Source organism: Malaclemys terrapin, chromosome 4 (genome assembly GCF_027887155.1).
Source record: "Malaclemys terrapin pileata isolate rMalTer1 chromosome 4, rMalTer1.hap1, whole genome shotgun sequence".
NCBI classification, from domain to species: domain Eukaryota; kingdom Metazoa; phylum Chordata; order Testudines; family Emydidae; genus Malaclemys; species Malaclemys terrapin.
In genome coordinates this window covers 22,618,707-22,640,190 of record NC_071508.1, presented here as the reverse complement: position 1 = coordinate 22,640,190, position 21,484 = coordinate 22,618,707, and the positions used below count along the sequence as shown (strand labels likewise).

Genomic DNA, 21,484 nt, shown 5'->3' with positions numbered 1-21,484 from the left:
TCCCAGACCCCCCAGCGCCGGGCATCCCAGCCCCAAGCCGCTCACCCGCGCCAGGCTGCATCCCAGCCGCGGGCTCCTCCTCTGGCCGGGCTGGAGCAGAGAAGTGCTGCGTGCGCGGCCCGGGCCTTGCCCCAGCTCCCAGCCGGGCCCGGCGAGGCTGCGGCAGCTCAGGCCGGGTGGCTGCGGGAGGCGCTGCAGCGTGAGCCCTTCCCGGGCGGGGAACTCGGGCTCCCGGGAGCCACCGCCGCGCGCCGAGAAACTTTCCCCTGCGCCCGGACCCCGCCCCCCCCGGCAGCGGCTCCACAGGGAGGGGGAGGCAGCCCCGGCTGCAGGGACTGCTGGCGGGGGGGCTCCTTGCACGGCCGGGTCGGAGGGGGGAGACGGAGGCTCTGCCAGAGCTGCGGGGGATGCTCGGAGGAGGGAGAAGCCGCCGTGGGTCCCCCCGCAGCTGGCTGCAGAGCCGCCACCGCTCCTAGCCCTGGGGCGCGGGGTTGCAGCAGCACTGGGGGAGGGGGGTTGCAATCCGCAGGCTGCGGGGAGCTGACACCCCAAGGGGGGGGGCTTTGTGGCAAGTCTCAGTTTGCAGGGGGGGACCTACCGGGGCTGATTCCCCTCCCCCCGCTGCGCTTCCCGGGATTCCCCTGCCGCTTGCTGAGCTGAGCCGGGATGGCGGGGGCTGTTTGCTCCTGGGTACCCGCCACAGGTTAGCGAGCCTAGAGCCGGGCAGCGAGCTTGGCGCCCCCCCGCCTGGAAGGACCACCCACCCAGCGGAGCAAGTCAGCTTGCCAAGGTGCAGCCGGGGAGAAGGGGGAGGGGGGTCTGCTACTCCTCCCCATCCCTATCATGAATCCTCCTGCCGCCCGCCTCGCTCCCTGCTCAGCTGCGGGAGGGAAGCGCAGAGTTGCTGCGTGCGGGGCCAGAGAGCGAATTACCGCCTGGCTTTCGCCTGGCAAACTGCATCAAACCGGGGGGGAATATTAGCCGCCGCTCTGCGGGCTGAATGCAAAGGAGCAGCCTAGGGCTCCGGGCTCCCTCCAGCCCCCGCCAGGCAGCAGAGGCGTTTTCGCTGGAGCCTTGGCCCCCAAAGAGGAGCCGGGTGGACCCACTGCATCTTCTGGATACTTTCGGGTTTCATCCGCTGGAAGAAACTGGGCTTTAGAGAAATCCAACCCGCTGAGGGTGAGAGTCTGACCCTGCCTGGCCCAGGAGCACGGGACGGTGCAGGCAGCTGTGACAAGGAGCCACCCTCGAGAGGGGCAGATCCTCCCTCCCCCGCGCGTGGGGTCCCCCTGCACGGCTGGGATGCGGTGACCCAGGTACTAAAGGAACCAGTCTGTCCAGCTTGGCTGGAGCTGGGGGCTCCCTGGCTGCAGCCTTCCTGCTGCTCAAAGGGGCTGGAACTAGGGGGGCTGCCCCCCCCCCGCTTGACGTGGTTTCCATCACATCCAGGGTTTACAGTTTGGTTCAACAGCTCTCAGCACCCCCACTGTACAAATGGTTCCAGCGCCCCAGCTCCTGCTCCTCCTCTGAAGGGAATGCAGCTGCTCCCCAGCCATGCTGGGCTACCCTGTGCCAGGTGGAGACGGCCCTGGTAGTTGGATTTAGAGGGGACCAGGACTTCCTGCAGCGTGAGAGGGGGGCCCGCCCAGCCCTGCCTCCCCACCCCCCTCCCAGCCCACTCAGGATGCTGGCCGGCTGGAGAGAGCTCTCTGCAGGGATTGGTGCCACGCTTTGCTGCCTCCTCTTCTTCTGGCTCTTGTATTCTCATCCACCTAAGGAAGGTAAAGTCTCCGCGGTATCATATGCCTGCCAAGGCTGCTGGCTTGTGCCAGCTGGGGCAGTGGGAGTTTTAAAGGGGTTGTGTCGCCTTCCGCCACATGCCACCCGAGAGAGCCTGCATCAGAGCCATCTGATGCCATGCAACCTGCACGGATCCCCCTCCTCTTCGGGATTTCGCATAGCAGAGTTAGCATCTCCTGCTGTAAGGGCTGGGGGCAAACTTTCCAGCAAGGGCTCCCCAGGGGAGAAGAGGTTCAGTCTCCCATTGGGCTTGGTCTTTGGCTGCCAGGTGCCTGGCCAGACCCCTGGACTGGTTTTCAATTTGAGAGGCGCTGGCCTGCAGTAGGGGGAGGATTCACCTCTTTGTGGACTGGGAGTCTGGGGGCCTGATAAGCCTTGCGAGCTGAGCTGTTCAGTAAGGAAACCGGGGCTTCACTTCCCTCCCGAGGATGCTGGGCCTGCGCGTTGCACGGGGTCAAATGGGGCTAGGTCAGAGCTGGCCCAAGAGATGGGGCTGCCTCTCCTCCCTGTTACCAGTTGCTAAATCACATTAGAAAGAGCATGAGGTACAGTCAGTACTTCCCTAATAATTCCTCTCCATGTAAGGCAGTTGTGGTGTCATCCAGTGGGAAGGGAAGTGGTCTGTGCCATCATGAGTGGGGATGTGCCCATAGGTCAATCTCTCCCTGAAGATGTGGGGATACCCTGGGAAAAAGTTTATTCTAAGGTCTGAAGCATGGGACTGGGAGTTAGGAAGTATGGGTTCAACCCTGGGCTCTGCCACACACTTCCTGTGGGACCATGGGCAAGTCACTTAGTCTCTCTGTGCCTTGGTTTCCCATCTGTGAACTGGAGATCATGGTTTACTGAGGATTGTTTATTAACAGGGTTAAAGCGCTTAGATGAAAGGTGCTACAAAGTGCAAAATATTAGTGCCATGGGGGCTGGGGCTGTTATATTTACATGGGATAAATTAAAATAAGCTGCCTTGGGAATTATCTCTCTTTAATTGTACAGAGTCCCATATAATGCGGATTGCAGCTTGGGTTCCCAGGGTGACTCTTCTCATAGACAAGGGGGGTGGGGGGAGAGAAGTGAAAGTAGGACAGAGAAAGGAAAACTCCCAGGTTAAAAAAAAAAAAAAAAAAAAAAAAAAAACCCTGAAAAGCACTGTCAGTTTCCCTTTTCCTTCAAACTGGGGGGCGCTGTATGTTTCCAGTGACTGAACTTCATCTAGTTCAGTGTCCCACTTTCCAGTGTTGTCCCAGCTGGTTTCCAGAAGGTGTCTTGGGGATGGCCAGACATCTATATTGAATGAGAGCTGAAATCTCTCTCTCTCTTGTCTTTTGATGGTATCTCATGCAGTACTGATCCTTTTTATAGCTGAAATGAAATTCACTTCCAGCACTGCTTGGTCTGTCTCCCAATTGCTGCCAACACGGGGGAGGAGGGTTTCACACATGACCCAAGGAAAGACAGTGGGAAACTGGAAGAGAAGCTGTTAAAACGGCATGGAAATTGGGGTGACAAATGGCTGAGAACACTCCCCTTTTTTGGGGCTCAATCCTGCGGGGGTGCTGTGCCCCTTGACCTAGGGAGGTGGTGGAATCTCCATCCTTAGAGGTTTTTAAGGCCCGGCTGGACAAAGCCCTGGCTAGGATGATTTAGTTGGGAATTGGTCCTGCTTTGAGCAGGGGGTTGGACTAGATGACCTCCTGAGGTCCCTTCCAACCCTGATATTCTATGATTCCAGCGTGAATTGAGGTTGCTTGGCACCTCAAAGGACAGGCCCCATGCTACGTAACTGATTTGCCATTCAATCTTCTCCTCCGCTTTCTTGCTGCTAATTTGCCGCGTGACTGCCAGGGCTGGCAGCAACCTGAACAAACCGTGCCAAGATGTTTGCTTGCCCCCTGAATCGGCACCGTTACGCTGAGCGCTTCAGCGAGCCGGCCGCGTCTCCCTCGCCTCCAGAGGCTGTGCTTGCAAATGAGGATGTGAGAGGAGCATTGCTGAGCCATGTGGATCCATAAATAATGCCACAATTACCAACTGTAACTAAACATTTGTGCAATAATTCAAATGATGCAGCATTACTCAGCCAAGCAAGAGACAAGTTCAAGCCTGGCCTCGGGCATGGAAGAGGCTAGAACTGCTGAAGCATCAGCTAGGTTGGCAGAGCTATAAGATAGGACAGCTAGAGGGTGCAATGCTCCTGACTCCACAGCACCCCCTGCTGGGCAATTTGTAAAGCATTGTTAGAGGTAAGGGGCCGCAGCAGATTGCAAATGTCAGAGGAAAGGAACCCCAGCGTCTTTCTGATTTAAGATATTAAACCAGAAAGCCCTGCTTAGCAAATGAATAGAGAGAAGGCCTAGTCAGAGAGGTGCAGATTGAACCAGGAAATCCTAAATTCAAACTTCAGCTCTGCCATTAACTCACTGTGTGGGTTTAAGCAAATCATGTGACCTTTCTGGCCCAAATTTCTGCTCTGAGTGACACTGGTGTAAATCCAGAGTAACTTCAGTGGAGTCACTCCTGATTCACAGTGGAGTAAGTGAGACTTTGGCCCGCTCTCAATTTGACACGCATGTGTTTTAGTTGCTCCAGTCTATATAAAGGGGACAGTTGCACTTAACTACATCAGATGTGGGTTGGGAGGATTAATCAGTTAATGTTCTCTAGGCAAGTGCGAAGTATAATGCTCAGATGTGTGTGCGTGTGGCCGGGTGGAGGGGTGCATGCCTGTATCCTGGTGGAGGGGGAAGTGGTTTCCAGTAATTTCAAGGGGGAGTTCTGATTTAAAAACCAGTGGCCCCAAAAGACCCCCTCTCTCTCTGGCTGCGTACCTGGAGAGCATAGAATTTGAATGGCTCTGAGCAAATTTTGAAATTAACACCCCTTGAAGCAAATGAGCAGAGAAATTTCAGAGACACCCTAACGTTTTCAGAGCCGTGATTCTCGGTGCCCTTGACCTGCTTGAGAGTTTCTTCTCACTCTGCTTATGATGGAATAAAACAACTCAGAGCAGTTCTCTTGCGTTCCTTGTGGCGTGCAGTTGTGTATGAATGCAGAGCTGGCGGCGCCCCCTCCTTTAGAAGGAGGATTTAGTTTGGATCCATATTAGATGCTCTCCAAGCTGCCATCATTCTTGTGCTGGAGCATTTTGCAACCTGTGACTCATACAATCTCCTCCGGACATTATTGAAATCCCCCATCGTTCAAATGGCCACAGCTAATTGGCAGTGTATGTGTGGGCAGGGGTGGTGGTGAATGAATCCCCCTGCTGCAGATCCCAGAAACTCCCAAGGCATATCCCAAATCAAACCACAATCCCTGCTGAATCAATGGCAAATCTCCCACTGATTTCATTGGAACCAGTATTTGGCCCAGAGGATGCCTGGCTGTGGGCAGCAAACAGCACTGGCTTCAAAGCTACCAAACACTAGGCCAAACATGTCTCACGCTGGAGCTGCCTATAAAACACTTGTGAGTTCCTGTAGCAGACTGTAGGGTCGCTTCTTCAGCAGTGACCCTGTCTGCACCCAGCAGAGGCCGGGAATGATGGCCGAAGCCCCTAATACTCATCCACAGACTCCCTTTCTGAGAGATTCTCCCTGGTGATTGGTCCGTGCATTTTTTAAAATGTGGTAATGACGAGGGATTGTCAGTGTTATTGACCCATCACTTAGGAATGGTCCATGGGGTGCACATCTCAGCCCAGTGAATTTTTCCTGCTCCTGTCTCTCTCCATGTGGTGCTTTTCTCTGTCTAATACAGACTGATGCTCCTGAAGATGTCTCACTCACGTCACCCGAGGAGAGGAGAGGAGGAGAAAACGCCCCATCTCTTCAGTGCTATTTTCAAGGGGCTGATTGAGAGAGGAGTGAGAAGCAGGAGCAAACAGAGATCTAGAGTTACATGCACTGGCTGCTTTAAATCTAGGAACACTTTGAATGCCAGGCACACAATTAATTTCAATGTAATGGGAGGGATAACAGCGTGTTAAATAATTGCCCCGAGGAACGGAGGCTTTGGATTCATAACCAAGTACAAACTGGAGCTGTCCATTGGCATTCGTCAGTGTTGCCTCTGATGTGCATTTAAAACCTACGTTGACTCAGTTACCCAGACCCTTCCAGGGGACTAACTCCCCCGCTCTTCCACTTTAAATGCCAAGTTTAATAGCCTGGGTCCATTGAACTCAGCAGGTGTTTTGCCACTGACTTCCCCCAGGAGCCTCATTTCACCCCACATCTGTACTGAAAGCCTTTTGCAGCACTGGGAACTGCATGTACATAGCTCCCAGGGCTGGGTAGAAGGCTGGGTGTCCATCTCCGCCTCAGAAGCATAGATGGCAGGGGAGGCATCCATGAGATGGTCTCTCTGTTAAAGGGATCTGCAAGTCAGGTTGCAAGCTGGGAGCCCACTTTGGCCTCCTTGGGCTGGGTCCTCCTTGCAAGTGTAAGGAACTGGGTGTAAACTTGGCTTGAATAATGGTTCCACCTAAACTGGTTCCTAAGCTGGTTTAGCTGATGGGAGTGGATGGAGTCAATTTGTGTTTGAAAACCATGCTAGCTCATTATCCATCCATCCATGGCAGTCGCTCTAACACTTGAGCATCCAGGCAGTGGACAGAGAGAGACAGTCTGAGCTGGATGGCTTATTCCCTTGAGCAGGAGGCTGACCTGAAGAGACGCCGCTTCATGTCTTCAAGGCTCATCCTGAGCTCCAAGCACAGTGAATTCCACAGTGCCTGACCCCGGCACATTTCAAACTGGGCCCAGCATTGAAACCAAGCAGCCTGCATTTCAGGGGAGAGGCAGGTGGAGCAGAGCATGGGCCCACAGGGGTTTCTGGCCAGCTGGTTAGAGGGGCAGCTGGAGCATTTAAGAGAGTCAGGCCTGATCACATCACTCCAGAGTCTGCCCTGAGGGGCAGGGCACTCGCTCTATGGAAATGTGGCTGCGCTGGTGAGACAGGCTGTCCAGGAATCCCGGCAGAGAGCCTGGCACAAAGTATAGCAGTGTAGGTTTTCTGCTGGCTTTCATCCAGAAGGAGCACTGGGTGTGGCTGGAAGAGACCAGACAGTGAGTGCAATAAAACTCTCCAGGCCTTCCTCGCTTGTCTTCAATAGAGTCCCTCCTGTTTTACTCCCCTGTTAGTGGGAGCAGGAGCCAGCTCAGGATTTGTCAGGACAACAGAGAAGCTCCAGCCAGCAGGCCACACAAGAACAAAGCAGCCGCATCCCAGTTACTCAGCATGACTGCAGGCTGAACCTGTTGCTGAAGAAAGAAGTGGCTATATTTTCAGATCAATAAAAAACAGAAAAGACTAAGGATAAATACATTAAAAGGCTGTGAGGTGCTCAGGCACTATTGTTATGTGAGGCCAAATGAGGATCATAGATTTAAGGATCAAAGAAGTTCTGAAAGCTCTGTAATGCTTTGCCCTCCATTTGCTATGAATTAAGGGCCTGATTCGGGGATGTGGCAAGTGCCCAACTCCCATTCACTTGAGCGGGAGCTGAAGGTTATTATTGAAGTGTAACCATACTTAGACAGGTTTCAGAGTTGCAGCCGTGTTAGTCTATATCCGCAAAAAGAAGAACAGGAATACTTGTGGCACCTTAGAGACTAATGCTCTAATAAATTTGTTAGTCTCTAAGGTGCCACAAGTACTCCTGTTCTTCTTTTTGCATACTTAGACAATATTTTCAGTGGGTTTTTTAGATTTCCTGATGACCCCGAACCATCAAATGCAGACCTGCTTTTGGGGCCAGAACTCAGCGCCAGCACTTGGAGGTGTTAAGATTTGACAGAGTTCACTGTTTCGGTCCATTCCATGGACAGCCCACTTGGATCAGAGTTTAGCTCTTGCTTTCTACACACTTGGGAATTGAATCATAGAATATCAGGGTTGGAAGGGTCCTCAGGAGGTCATCTAGTCCAACCCCCTGCTCGAAGCAGGATCAATCCCCAACTAAATCATCCCAGCCAGGGCTTTGTCAAGCCTGACCTTAAAAACCTCTAAGGAAGGAGATTCCACCACCTCCCTAGGTAACCCATTCCAGTGCTTCACAACCCTCCTAGTGAAATGGTTTTTCCTAATATCCAACCTAGACCTCCCCCACTGCAACTTGAGACCTTGCTCCTTGTTCTTCATCTGGTACCACTGAGAATAGCCTAGATCCATCCTCTTTGGAACCCCCCTTCAGGTAGTTGAAGGCTGCTATCAAATCCCCCCTCACTCTTCTCTTCTGTAGACTAAATAATGCCAATTGAGACCCATCTCTAGCTATCATAGGTACTTACATGGCCCGCATCGCCATAACATCCGACTGCCTCACACTCTTTGAATAATCATACCTTGCTCTTCTGTAGCACTTTTCAACAATTGATCTCGAAGTGCGTCACCATTTTTAATGTGTTTATCCTCACGCCCCTAGGAGATAGGGCAGTGCTACTATCCCCATTGTACAGATGGGGAACCGAGGCACAGAGAAACTAAGACACATAAGGATCAGAGCCTAACTCCCATTGAAATCAGTGGGAATTAGGTGCCTAAATACCTTTGAGGATCTGGGCCTAATTGACTTGCCCAAGGTTCCAGGTGTCCCAGCCCTGATGACTGCACCTCCTCATTCCTCTTGATAGCTAGCGTCCCAAAGTTTAAAAAGTCAACCAGAAAACCCCACAACACCCTCCCCACAAACAAACCATCTACTCACAGCAAAAAAATAAATTCACCGAGTCTCAGAGTCCAGGCCAACAGACTTGGGCTCACACTGCAGGGCTAAAAATCGCCATGTAGATGGTTGGGCTGGAGCCCTGGCTCCCAGACCCTCCCCGCTCACCTGGTTTCACAGCCCCAACTCCAGCCCGAGCCCAGACATCTACGTGGCTATTTTTCGCCCCGCAGTGCCAGCCCCAGGAGCCTGAGTCATCTGATCCGTGCTCTGAGACTCCTCACCGCAGGGATGTTGTTGTTGGTTTTTTTGCTGTGTAGACGTGCCCAAATGAAGAGCCTGATCCTGGAATCCTTCCCCATCAGATCATTCCCCACTGACTTCAGTGCTACGACTGTCATGAGGAATAAAGGACCGGGCCCTAATTAATCAAAACAAAAGCATAAAACAACATACTCCGAGGCAAGTCATACCTGACGAATGCCATTCTAATAGAAACATCTTACCCATCCACATCTACTTACTCAGATAACAAACAGCTTACTCTGGGAGAGTCCAGATTGAATTTATATATTACAGGCCAAATAAATAGGAAAAGGCCTGCCAAATGCTTCCATATAAATCCCAGTGATCTCATCTCTTTTCATCTGTGCAATTTGGAAAAATATGAAGAGAAAGAGCAAGTGTTTTTATCCAGCTAATAGGGTAAATGGCAAACAGGTGGAGTTTCTTTCATTTGAAGGAGCAGGACTGTCTGAAATAGAGAGATGCCACAGCTGCAGACTGTGCTTGGGATCACAGTAGAGCTGTTCGAATGACTCCCCCTCCTCCCCTTGATCAGGGGAGAGGCACCCTGCTTATGTTGTAAGCCACTCCCAGGCCCCATGGGACAGGAAAGGAGCTGAGGGAAGGTGCTCGGTACCTGGCGAGGGGGGAGGTGAAAAGCCTTTTCTCTAGATTGGGCCATCTCCAGAGTTGTCCTGACTCAGGCTCAAGTCCCGTGGAGGAACTGCTCCCACTGAACTCAATAGGGACTGATGGATTTGGACCTCTGTGGGGTTTAGGTTTCCTTCTGCCATCTAAAGTCCATGGGAGCGTCAGGCTGGTAGCCCCTCTGAGAACCAGGCCCTCGCTGGCTCTGGCTGGGCTCCCAAGAAATAGAGGCATCCAAAAATCAGTGGCTTTTTTTGACTCTGTTGGCCCTGAACACACAGCAAGTCAGTGACAGAGCTGAGCATGGGACCCAGCCGCCCTGACTCCCACCTCCTGTTCTTGCTACAAGGGCTGCACCCTGAGCGCAGGTGCCCTGCCCTGGTGCTCTCACTGCACAGTGGCTGCTGGATGTCCCCATGTCTCATTGCAGGGAAGGAGCTGGAGGTGGGGACGTGTGAGATTACGGCACTGAACAGAGACCTCAGCCACCCCAGGAGGATGATCGCCCGGCAGACAGCACGCTGTGCCTGCAGGAGAGGCCAAGTCGCAGGCACAACGAGGACAAAACCTGCCTGTGTGGATGGTAAGAGATCTCTGACTGCTCCAGAGCGCTATGGGCCAGGGCCATGGGGCTGCCTGGGGCTTCTTGGTTCTCATTCAATCTTATGCACGCCATGGGCACTTGGGACTTTATGATGACAGCAGCCACAGAACTTAGCTCCTCCTGCTCCCAGAGGGGCTGGAACTAGGGGTGAGGCCGCACCCCCTGGCTTGAAGCAGTTTCCATCACATGCAGGGTTTAGCGTTTAGTTCAATGGCTCTCAGCACCCCTGCCTGGCCCAGAAACACAGGCCCCTATCATCACTGGGAGCTGCTAACCATACAGGTGACATGACACACAGTCAAACAGTCCTGGGAGGGGTCCATGTTGACACACACACACACCTGCTCATTGAGAACACTCATGGTCCAGCAGCGTCCGGCTGTATCAGGGTTTATATCTGTTGGTAGCAAGGTGGGGGGCAAGGGAGGGGAAGAACCCCCTAAACATGAGGGGGGGGTGCAAAGCTCTTCGGAAAATCTGGCCCGTTTGTGGGTGCCGAGCCCATGAAAATCTAGCTCTGAACTTTTTGGGAAGTCCAGCTTCACAAGCGAACTCCTGTCCACTCCCGGGCACTGCACGAGTGCAGGGAGGCATGAGCCGTGCTGAGGCCCTGCTGGACAGAGTGCTGCAAAGAAAGCCCCACTGATCCAAGCAAGAGAGTTGCTATGCCCGCAGCTGTCAGGGGCCACGTGGAGCCCTGGGGAGGGAGGGACATGTCATCTCAGGTTGCTCTGCATAGGGAATGTGTCCCTCACAGGTGGCAGGTGTCCCTAAGCATGGGGAACACAAGAGGCTGCTCTGAGGTGCTACAATGATACAGATTGTAACTTTCTGCATAAACTGTCCCTAATGGCCTCAATTCTCTCTCCCTTTCTCCTCTGCCCCTTTGACACATTTTATTTTACTCTTATTTTATCTCCTGGTCTCCTTGTTTTGAGTAACTCAACCCTTCTTTCCACTCTCTTTGATTTTTTTTTACTTTCCTTAATTGTTCCTGTTCTTGTTTAATCTTGTGCCCTTTCTCTCCTCATACCTACCTATCCATCCATCCTTATACACACCCACCCCCATGCCTATCCATCCATCCTTATACACACCCACCCCCGTGCCTATCCATCCATCCTTATACACACCCACCCCCGTGCCTATCCATCCATCCTTATACACACCCACCCCCGTGCCTATCCATCCATCCTTATACACACCCACCCCCGTGCCTATCCATCCATCCTTATACACACCCACCCCCGTGCCTATCCATCCATCCTTATACACACCCACCCCCGTGCCTATCCATCCATCCTTATACACACCCACCCCCGTACCTATCCATCCATCCTTATACACACCCACCCCCGTACCTATCCATCCATCCTTATACACACCCACCCCCGTACCTATCCATCCATCCTTATACACACCCACCCCCGTGCCTATCCATCCATCCTTATACACACCCACCCCCGTACCTATCCATCCATCCTTATACACACCCACCCCCGTACCTATCCATCCATCCTTATACACACCCACCCCCGTGCCTATCCATCCATCCTTATACACACCCACCCCCGTACCTATCCATCCATCCTTATACACACCCACCCCCGTGCCTATCCATCCATCCTTATACACACCCACCCCCGTGCCTATCCATCCATCTTTATACACACCCACCCCCGTACCTATCCATCCATCCTTATACACACCCACCCCCGTACCTATCCATCCATCCTTATACACACCCACCCCCGTACCTATCCATCCATCCTTATACACACCCACCCCCGTACCTATCCATCCATCCTTATACACACCCACCCCCGTACCTATCCATCCATCCTTATACACACCCACCCCCGTACCTATCCATCCATCCTTATACACACCCACCCCCGTGCCTATCCATCCATCCTTATACACACCCACCCCCGTACCTATCCATCCATCCTTATACACACCCACCCCCGTGCCTATCCATCCATCCTTATACACACCCACCCCCGTGCCTATCCATCCATCTTTATACACACCCACCCCCGTACCTATCCATCCATCCTTATACACACCCACCCCCGTACCTATCCATCCATCCTTATACACACCCACCCCCGTACCTATCCATCCATCCTTATACACACCCACCCCCGTACCTATCCATCCATCCTTATACACACCCACCCCCGTGCCTATCCATCCATCCTTATACACACCCATCTATCTATCCATCCCCATACATATCTGTCTCTCCATGTCTATATACACCCATCCATCTCTCTATATACACATCCATCCATCCATCCCTATATACATCTGTCTCTCCATCCCTATATATACACCCATCTATCCATCCATTGCTATATATACACCCATCTATTTATCCATTCTCATACATACCTGTCTCTCCATTTCTATATATACCCATCTATCCATTCATCTCTATATATACACATCTGTCTATCCATCCATCCCATACACATCTGTCTCTCCATCCTTATATATATATATATATATATATACACACATCCACCTTTCTATCCATCCCTATATACACCCATCTTTTTCCCCTTTGTACACTACCCTCTTTCATAACCCTTCTAATTTCTCCCTCCCCTCCCCATGCTCCATTCCCTCCCCCGCTCTCTCTGGCAGCTCAGCTCATTGTCAGTAAGCAGTGGTGCGGGATGGAGCCCTGTGATGAAGGGGAACAGTGCACTTTGTTAATAAATCATTCAGGCTGGAGCTGCACTAGACGACTGGGCCGAATAAAAACCATCACAGTAAGTAACTCCTGCCTCCTTGTAACCAACCCGACTGAAACCAGCCGGGGGTGGGGGTGGAGGGTGTCCTGGTCGGAAGGTATCTGGAGAGAGGGGGATTGGTGTTAGCTGGGAAAGAAGGTGAATCACTGGGGTGTGTGTCGGTCTCCATGGGTGAGTGAGGACACCCCCCCCCCCCCCATCAGCTCATGCCAGTAAAACCTGAGCTGCTCTGCCCAGAGAGCTATTCCAGGAACCAACCAGGACAGGCAATAAGGAAAGGCTATAAACATGTCTCCGTAGGGCTGGGTGCTCCTTTGCTGGAGAAACTGGATTCACTCCCATTGCCTGATCTTAGCTTCAGTGGGGATGGGCATTTCCAGGCCTCTCCCTGCACAGTCAACCCCAAGCATTCAAAGATCATGAGGCAGGCATCCGAAGATCATGAGATTGGCTTTAAAAGTACCATATTATCTAGGGCCTGGATCCTCAAAAGTATTTAGGAGCCTAACTCCCAGTGATTTCAATGGGAGTTAAAGCTATTTAGGAGCCTAAGGGTCTGGGCCTAGGCACCTCGCAAATGAGCCTGTGAGGGGTGGGACAGGTCAGCCTAGTTGTTATCCCATCTTAGAGTGATGAGGCACAGAGCGGGGAAGTAACCTGCTCACACAGATTCAGTGACAGAGTCAGAATAAGAGCTGAGATCTCCAGCCTCCTAGACCTGGATATTAACCACAAGACCATCCCTCTCCTAGCATACATGTGTGTATGGGGATGGTCAAGTCTTTAGGTATAGGGAGAGAAGGGGGAATATTTGCATGGCAGGAAGGGAGCTTGCTGTCTCTTACTCCAGACAGGCCAGCAGAGCACTGTGGTTGCTCCATGCAATGTGCACAGACCCCGACGGGAGAAACAGCCCCAAGAAACACAGACCTCTGGCTAAAGTGGGCTTTGATGGCTTGTGTTGAAATCCCAACACAAGGTACATTCCTTCCGCTTGCCCTGAGAGCACAGGGAGGCAGCTGCTGGCACCTAAGGGAATCAGCTTTGCTAACACAGGGAGAGAATAGTAGATCCTGCAGGCCTGTTCTCGGACCCAGCTCCATCCCCCAGGGAGAGCAGAAGGTCTAGTGCCCACTTGCCAACCCCCACTCACAGACTCCACTCAGCTCCGTCTCTGCCCCAGGGACGGGATAAACACGAGGTGTCCTTTGGTACAAGTAGGGTTACCATATTTCAGCAAGCAAAAAAGAGGACGGGAGGAGCCCCGCCCTAGCCCCGCCCCTGCCCCTCCCACTTCCCGCCCCCTCAGAATCCCCAACCCTCCCCCCGTTCCTTGTCCCCTGACTGCCCCCTCCTGGGACCCCTGCCCCTAACTGCCCCCCAGGACTCCACTCCCTATCTAAGCCTCCCTGCCTCTTGTCCCCTGACTGCCCCAACCCTTATCCACACCCCCACCCCCAGACAGACCCCTGGGACTCCCACGCCCCATCCAACCACTCCCCACCCCCTGACAGCCCCCCCCCAGAACTCCCGACCCATCTAAACCCCTCTGCTCCCTGTCCCCTGACTGCTCCGATCCCTCTCCGCACTCCTGCCCCCTGACAGCCCCCCCGAGAACTCCCAACCCATCTAAACCCCTCTGCTCCCTGTCCCCTGACTGCTCCGATCCCTCTCCGCACTCCTGCCCCCTGACAGCCCCCCCGAGAACTCCCAACCCATCTAAACCCCTCTGCTCCCTGTCCCCTGACTGCGCCGATCCCTCTCCCCACTCCTGCCCCCTGACAGCCCCCCCCCCAGAACTCCCAGCCCCCCACCCCCCCGCTCCTTGTCCCCTGACTGCCCCCTCCTGGGACCCCTGCTCCTAACTGCCCTCCAGAACCCCACCCCCTACCTAAGCCTCCCTGTTCCTTATCCCCTAACTGCCCCCTCCTAAGACCCCCCCAACTGCCCCCCAGGACCCTACCCCCTACCTGTACCCTGACTGCCCAAAACTTTCTCCACTCCCCCCAAAAAGCCCCCCCCCCCCGTTTCTTGACTGCCCCCTCCAGAACCTCCCTGGCCCCCTTACCCTGCTGCTCAGAACAGGGTGTTGGGCTCTGTGCGAGCCGAGCCGGACACATGGCTGCGCTCCCCAGCACAACAAAACCCGGTCCCTGGCCCTGCACAGTGCTGCTGGACCGGGCTGCAGGGGAGAGCTGCCGGCTCAGAATGCAGGGCGGATCCGGCTCCTCTACAGCTGCTCCAGAGTCCAGCCCGGGACTTCCCTGCAGCCCTCCCAGCCGCTCGCTCTGCTCTGTCGGGGGAGGGGGGGAATCCCGGACATTGTGAGTGTTTTACAAATTCCCCCCGGACGCTATTTTTAGAACAAAAAGGAGGACATGTCCGGGTAAATCCGGACGAATGGTAACCCTAGTACAAGCCCTGGCCCTGCATTATTATAGAGTGGACCCAGTTCGGTTCTGCCTTGTCCGAGTACAAATGCATCATGGCTTTGTTTCTAGTGCAGGGAATACAGGCAGCAGGCTCTGGCACCTGCTCCCTTCTGTCTTCAGAAGGAAGGCCCGCTTCTCCATTGGGACTGCTTGCCAGGCTCCCCCACCATGCCACAGGCTGCAGCCTGGACTAGACCTGTACACAGCCAACACATGCTGTCATTTTAAACATCTGAAACCTGCAGACTGGTTCACAGCTGGTTTAGTGCCAGCCTCTCCCAGCACGGGAACTGTAAAGAAGAAGGCAAGATCACTGGCTGTGGGGGAGCTCCCAACTACTCCAGTCCCTGCCATTCCCAGCAGGGGGCGCTGTAGGGCTTGGTACAGCAGCAGTGCCACAGAGGAGGGGAAGGGGGCCAGCTTCCAACAGGCGCATGCTTTTCCTAACACCCACAGGAACTTTGGGGATATTTTATAGGCTGGTGGGGAGTGGACAAGCCCGAGCTGGAAAACTTGGATCCAGATGTGGAACCCTTTCTGACCCCAAGTGTTGGGGGTGTTGAGATTGGTGGTTCGGTTTTGGTCTGTTATAGCTATGGGGGCCAGCTGTGAGGTTCAGATCTGGATCCAGGTTCAGACTCCAGGCATCTCCCGAAAATCTGGGGCTGTCTGGATCCAGGGTTTGAGCTGGGGCCCATCTCTGTCAGGCTGCTCGGCCTTTCCCTTCCCAGACAGCCGAGAGAGACTGGAGCCCTGGTGTCTGCTGTGGGGAGGGCTGAGGGAACACAGTGGAGGAGGGTCTGTGCAGCTTGCATTTGAAGGCTGTCAAAGTGACGCTCCTCTAGCAGCATCCTCCAAAGGAGCCCTCGGATCCAGAAGCAGCTGCGTGGCTTCCCTCCGCGCGAGGCCCGGGAGTCTGCTCTGCAGGCAGCTCAGCAAGTGAATAACAATGAGCGGGGAGCTGGGCGCTGCTGGCGGGAGCCTCCGAAGTGCAGCGGGATATTTTATTGATGTCAGAGACATGAAGATTTGGAGAAGAGCGAATTACGCTCCCCGCAGTACAGGGGAGACAGGCCTCGCCGGGCCACGGCCATTTATCTCGCAAGCAGACAGCCGTGTGAACACGGCTGTCTTGGCCGCTAGCCATCGCCACGTTATCGGGTTTGTCTCAGGGCCCGGTGGGAGGGACCCTCTGCTGCACAGGGAGGAATCAGGGCTGGACGGAGCCTTTGCAGAAATGTGGCTCTCTGGCTGGTTTAGAATGAGGTGCCCATGCAAAGGGCTGATCTCTGGGCTCTGAAGTACAGTTTAGTTTCCTGTTTAGTTACATAGGCACAGCCACACTGGGTCAGACCAGGGGCCCCATCTAGCCCAGTATCCTGTTGCCAACAGTGACCAGCACCTGCTGCTTCAAAGGAAGGTGCAAGAACCCTTCAGTGGGCGGCTAAGGGGAAAAACCTGCATTATGTCTCCTCCTGATCCCTTATAGAGATCAGTTGAAGCCATGAAGCATGAGGTTAGCCCTTCCAAAACGTGTTAGCAATAACTACTGTATGCTATTCATGGTATCCATGTAACTGTCCAATCCCTTTGTTAATCCTGATAAATTCTTAGCCTCAGTGACATCATGTGGCAGTGAGTTCCACCGTCAAATGATGTGCAAAATGACAAATCTAATTAGCGTGGTCAGGACCTGATCTACAGCCTCAGGACGCTGTATCCAGGGCTGATGTCCTGTCTGGGTCTGTGTGTCCTGTCAGGGCTTTGCCTTGCAGAGTTGGGCTGCCAGCGCCAGCCCTGGCGATAGCAGGGGACTTGACCCAGGAGATCCCTTCCAGGCCTATGCCTCTATGACCATGGAGTCCTGTCTAAAAAGGATGGGACCCTTTGTATTGTCAGGGCATTATCTACATGGTTGGGACTGAGTCTCTGTATAAGGCTGAGCTCTGGGTTTGGATCAGGGTCTTTTCTCCAGTTGTAACTGGGTTTGGTTTTAGGATTGAAGCTGGTTCTGAGAGATTGGGGAGACTTCTGAGAGAAGTCTGGGGTGGTGAGGGTATGGATGGAGCCCTGTCTGTAATGTCAGGACTCTTGTTCATGGGGAGTGGGCTCACTTCTGGGGAGCCCAGGCCTCGTCTAGAATATTGGGGCTCTGCTGGGCTGGGATCCCATCCTTCCATCCCTCTGACTCAGCCTGAATTTCCCTGCGTGTCTCTCTGGTGTAAAAGCCTGGCGTGCAGCGTAGAAGGATCCCGACCGTTCCAGAGAACAACTGCCAACTGCGTGCCATTTCCAGGCAGTGAAGGAAAGATAAATCCACCCTGGGATGCTGGGAGTGGGAACCAGGGGAGAGGAGCGGCGCATTCATATTTATCAGACACTATCTCAGAACTGCCCTCCTGTCCCATTTACACAGCCCTGTTTTGCATAATTCAATATTCAGATACACTGGGCAGCAGTGTGGAATCCGCACATTTCTCCCCAGGAGTTGGGGGAAACGCAGAACCCTACTTGCCTCTGGAGCGGAGAAACCTCCGCACCAGAGCAAAGGGATCACAGTAAACAGACACAACTGCAACCTCTCTCCAGGAGGTCTGAAAGGGGCAGCACACCCCACCTCTCTCCCCCCACTCTATGCCTCTTGTCCTGGGACAGTCAAGAGGGCCTTCCTTATTGACCCCTTTGAGATTCAGAGTTCATTCCTGTGGAGGAGCGGGAGCCCCTAATTCCTTCAATAAGCCCAACCAGAAGTAGATCAGTACAGGGGGAAGATACTGGCTAGACAAGGCACTAACCAACCGGCTTAGGGAAGAGGTTCTTGACCTGGAGGTCATGCCCAGGTGTCAGGGGGGTCATAGCCACCTTGCCCTGCCCCTACTGATAAATGTCAGGGCTAGATTATTGAAAAGCAGGTTGCAATATGGAAAAGGTCGAGAACTACTGTGGCACAAGCCTGTGGACTGTGTGATGAGTTGGCTGGGTCTCAGTTCAGCAAGGAGATCAGGGGCTTGAAAGACAAGTTTCTCAGAGGACAACCAGGGTAAAGCATCAGCCAGCTCTTGGGGACCTGAGATAAAACACCACTTTGTTCCCAGGTGAAACTGATTTTCTGCTCCCGGCTTAATCTGTGGGAGACATTTGTGTGCAATACCACCATGCAGAGAGGGCCAGCTGGCAGCCCCGGCTCAGGGGAGGCCCGACCTAGATAGCAGGTGAGATTGTAGGTCAGGAGAGAGCTACATTGGCCGGTCTGTCTGGGCGACTCTGCACAGAGCTGATTGTATAGTGCAGCCAGACTCCTTGCTAGACCTTTGCTTCCAAGAGCATGATGTTGTCTACAACCATTTAAGAAACAGGGAGCTAAGGTGATGGCTCAGGGGGCTGGGATTCATTTCCAGCCCAGAGAGTGAGTGACCAAAAGCCGTTGCCATCAGAAGATTATGTGCAATAAGCTAATGGGTCTCACTCTAGTTCCTAGTGGACACACACTGTCATAACTGGCACCAAATGACAAGTCTTGGCAGAGGTGCCGGGGACTGACTGGATGGAGACTGGAGGTGGGGTCGCCATGCCAGGGTTTAGGGCAGCATGAGGGATGCTTGCCCTGCCACTTGGCCATGCTTGTACCTGTTCCAAAGACGTAGGACTTTGCTCTCCAGAGGTGCCTGGCCCCACCTTATATATGGCCAGTGCTAAGTGCAGGAGCTGCCCGCAGCGAGGCCAAGGACTGACCGGGGCAGGGAGGCCAACCTCCCGTCTCATCCCACCAGGCTGGGGCGGAGAGGCGCAGCGAGCTTGCCCCATGGCACCTGCCCTGTGGCTAGACACAGGCATTCGAACTCCGCACACGCATTGTCCAGGGCTCTCTGCTCAGTGTCCCCCTCTGGATCCCCCGTTTGGACCCTGCAGCCTGCACCCCCGTCCTTGTAGGCTGAGACCCCCGTCCCCTGCTGATATCCGCATTTGGGGCCCCTTCCTTCTCGGAGGGGGCAGAGCTATTGTGCACTGGGCTCTCCCCATCATCCCAGGGGTGCAAAAGGCCTTTCCACAGTGTCCCTAACTGGGTCAAGCTAAGAGCATGGAGGCCATGCTCCAGTGAGGCACAGGGGCTAATTGAAGAGTGGGGATGCCCCTGGCAGGAGGCAGCAGATGGGTCTCTGGGTGCACAAACCCCTAGCCAGGGCTCCTCCCGACCTGCCCCAAAGCACCCAGGGCTGTTGGAGGAGGCAGAGAAAGAGGGAGGGATTCACAGGCTCCCTGTGTGCTTTGTTTCCCCAGGTCTCCTGACAGCAGCAGCTGAAGGCCTGAGCCTGGTGCCTCCACTCCTGGCTGCCGCAGCAGTATAAATACCGCCGCCCTGGGGCAAGGGGCCAGCCCCTCTGTCCGCTCCCCGGTCTCCTTGCAGCAGGGCCTGGTAAGACACTGCTCTGCAGCCCATACGCTGGACACAGAACCGCCTAGGCCGGGAGCCCTGCTCTGTTGCCGGCTGGGATGATGTCAAACAGCTGGAAAGACGTGTCGGGTTTACCCCTATCCAATGGATTTCTGGCGTCCGGAGGGGTTTTAACTGAAATGCATCTTTCTGCAAACCTTTGCATTGTGAACAGAGGGAGCAGCCCCTTGGCACCCAGAGGGTTAAAGAGTGGGCATATTTGCTGCGGCTGGCTCACTAGGGAGCAGCCCAGGTGAGACCCAAGGAGAGACGGACGCAGACTGATGTTCAACCACAGCGGAGCTGAGAGTTGGGGATTTCTGTCCATCACCTTGAAGCAAACTCTCTCTTATTGTATTTCTCCTCCTCTCCCAATCTGCAGAGACAGAGAGGATGCAGAGGGGACAGCTCCAGAGAGAAGGTGCTAAGGTCATCTCATCTCGACCCCACTGGTTCACCTTCAGCCCTTTCGAGAGTCCCCTGAGGTTGTGGGGCTGTCTGAGCCAAGCCCTCACCCCACACCCAGCAGCACAGGTTCCCCACAGGCTGCTGTGAGTTGTTCCATAGGGAAACACTGATTTGATGAGTTTCTCTTCCCTTTCCATTTGCAACTTGTCCATCAGCAGCTCACAATTTCCCCAGATTTATTCAGCAGCTCAGAACAAATGGCCAAATTATTCCTACAAATAAATTCTCAGCCTGTCGCCCACTTGCAGTCAATTCATCACTGGGTAGGTGTGTGGGGGGGGAAATCTTTCAATTGAGTCATGTTCATTTGTTTTGATTGGTCCCATGGTGGTGTTTTTGGGCCTTGACTGGCCAAGCATCGCTCTTGGGATGGGGTTATATGTTCCGAATTGGGGTCCCATGAGTGCCCTCCAACCTTCACGCTGACGTCCCTGCTACGAAACGTTGGCTAGGAGATTCCCAAAGGGCGACGGGGGTTCAGTTCTTGTCGGCGGAGGGTAGTCTGGGGAGGTATTCGCCGTGTGCATGGGCAGGAGGGAGAGAGAGGGTGGAGTGAGGACGTGCTGAGACTCTGAGCTGTTGGGTTGGAAAGGGTTGTTTGCCTCACACTGGTCTGATCCCACGGTCGAAGTAAGAGAAAGGTCAGGGGAGCCGGTCAGGTTGCTGGGGAAGCACTCAGGGCTCAATGTTGCAGCCTTGTCTAGACCAGGATTTAGGAGGCGTGGGCTAACTTGTGTTCATGGCCTGGTGCAGACAAGGTAGGGTGCCTAGGGATAGCTCAGTGGTTTGCACATTGGCCTGCTAAACCCAGGGTTGTGAGTTCAATCCTTGAGGGGGCCCACTTAGGGATCTGGGGCAAAAATCTGTCTGGGGATTGGCCCTGCTTTGAGCAGGGGGTGGGACTAGATGACCTCCTGAGGTCCCTTCCAACCCTGATAGTCTATGATCTATGTTGCATGGCTCATGTTAAAGCCTAGGTCAAGGCACCAGTGTAACACATATTAAAAGCACTGTGCCTTGACCACACTAGACTGTTAACACCTTCCAAATCCTTGCCCGGACAAGGCCCGAGTGCCTACAACCCACTCTGAAGCTAATGGGAACTGAAGTTGCTTGGCACCTCTCAGGATCAGGCCTTTTCTGCTCTCTATAGAGAGTGCTGTACGGTGGTGAGAACTACACAGCTGAAGAAGAGAAGGTCCATGCCCCGAAGAGCTTATCCTTAGAGAGGCGCCTGAGCCAAAGCTGTGGGTGCAGACATCCCCGAGCTGTGGGCAAGTTTGGATCTCAGGCCTTGCATGTCCTCCTCCAAGGTACCAACAGGTACAGAGCCATCAACACACATGAAATGCATCTGGACTCTAGTGCAGCCAGGCCTTACAGAAC

General features: G+C 53.9%; 1 protein-coding gene across 1 annotated transcript; it reads left to right on the top strand.

The window, feature by feature from the left end:
• The first annotated feature begins 588 nt into the window (after positions 1 to 588).
• Positions 589 to 20,334, top strand: LOC128837213 (chemokine-like protein TAFA-5). The gene is made up of 4 exons (XM_054028187.1): positions 589 to 1,781; positions 9,831 to 9,983; positions 12,657 to 12,784; positions 19,477 to 20,334. The coding sequence occupies exons 1-4, from the start codon at positions 1,685 to 1,687 to the stop codon at positions 19,483 to 19,485; spliced, it is 387 nt and encodes a 128-aa protein (XP_053884162.1). The 5' UTR covers positions 589 to 1,684; the 3' UTR covers positions 19,486 to 20,334.
• Positions 20,335 to 21,484: the final 1,150 nt, after the last annotated feature.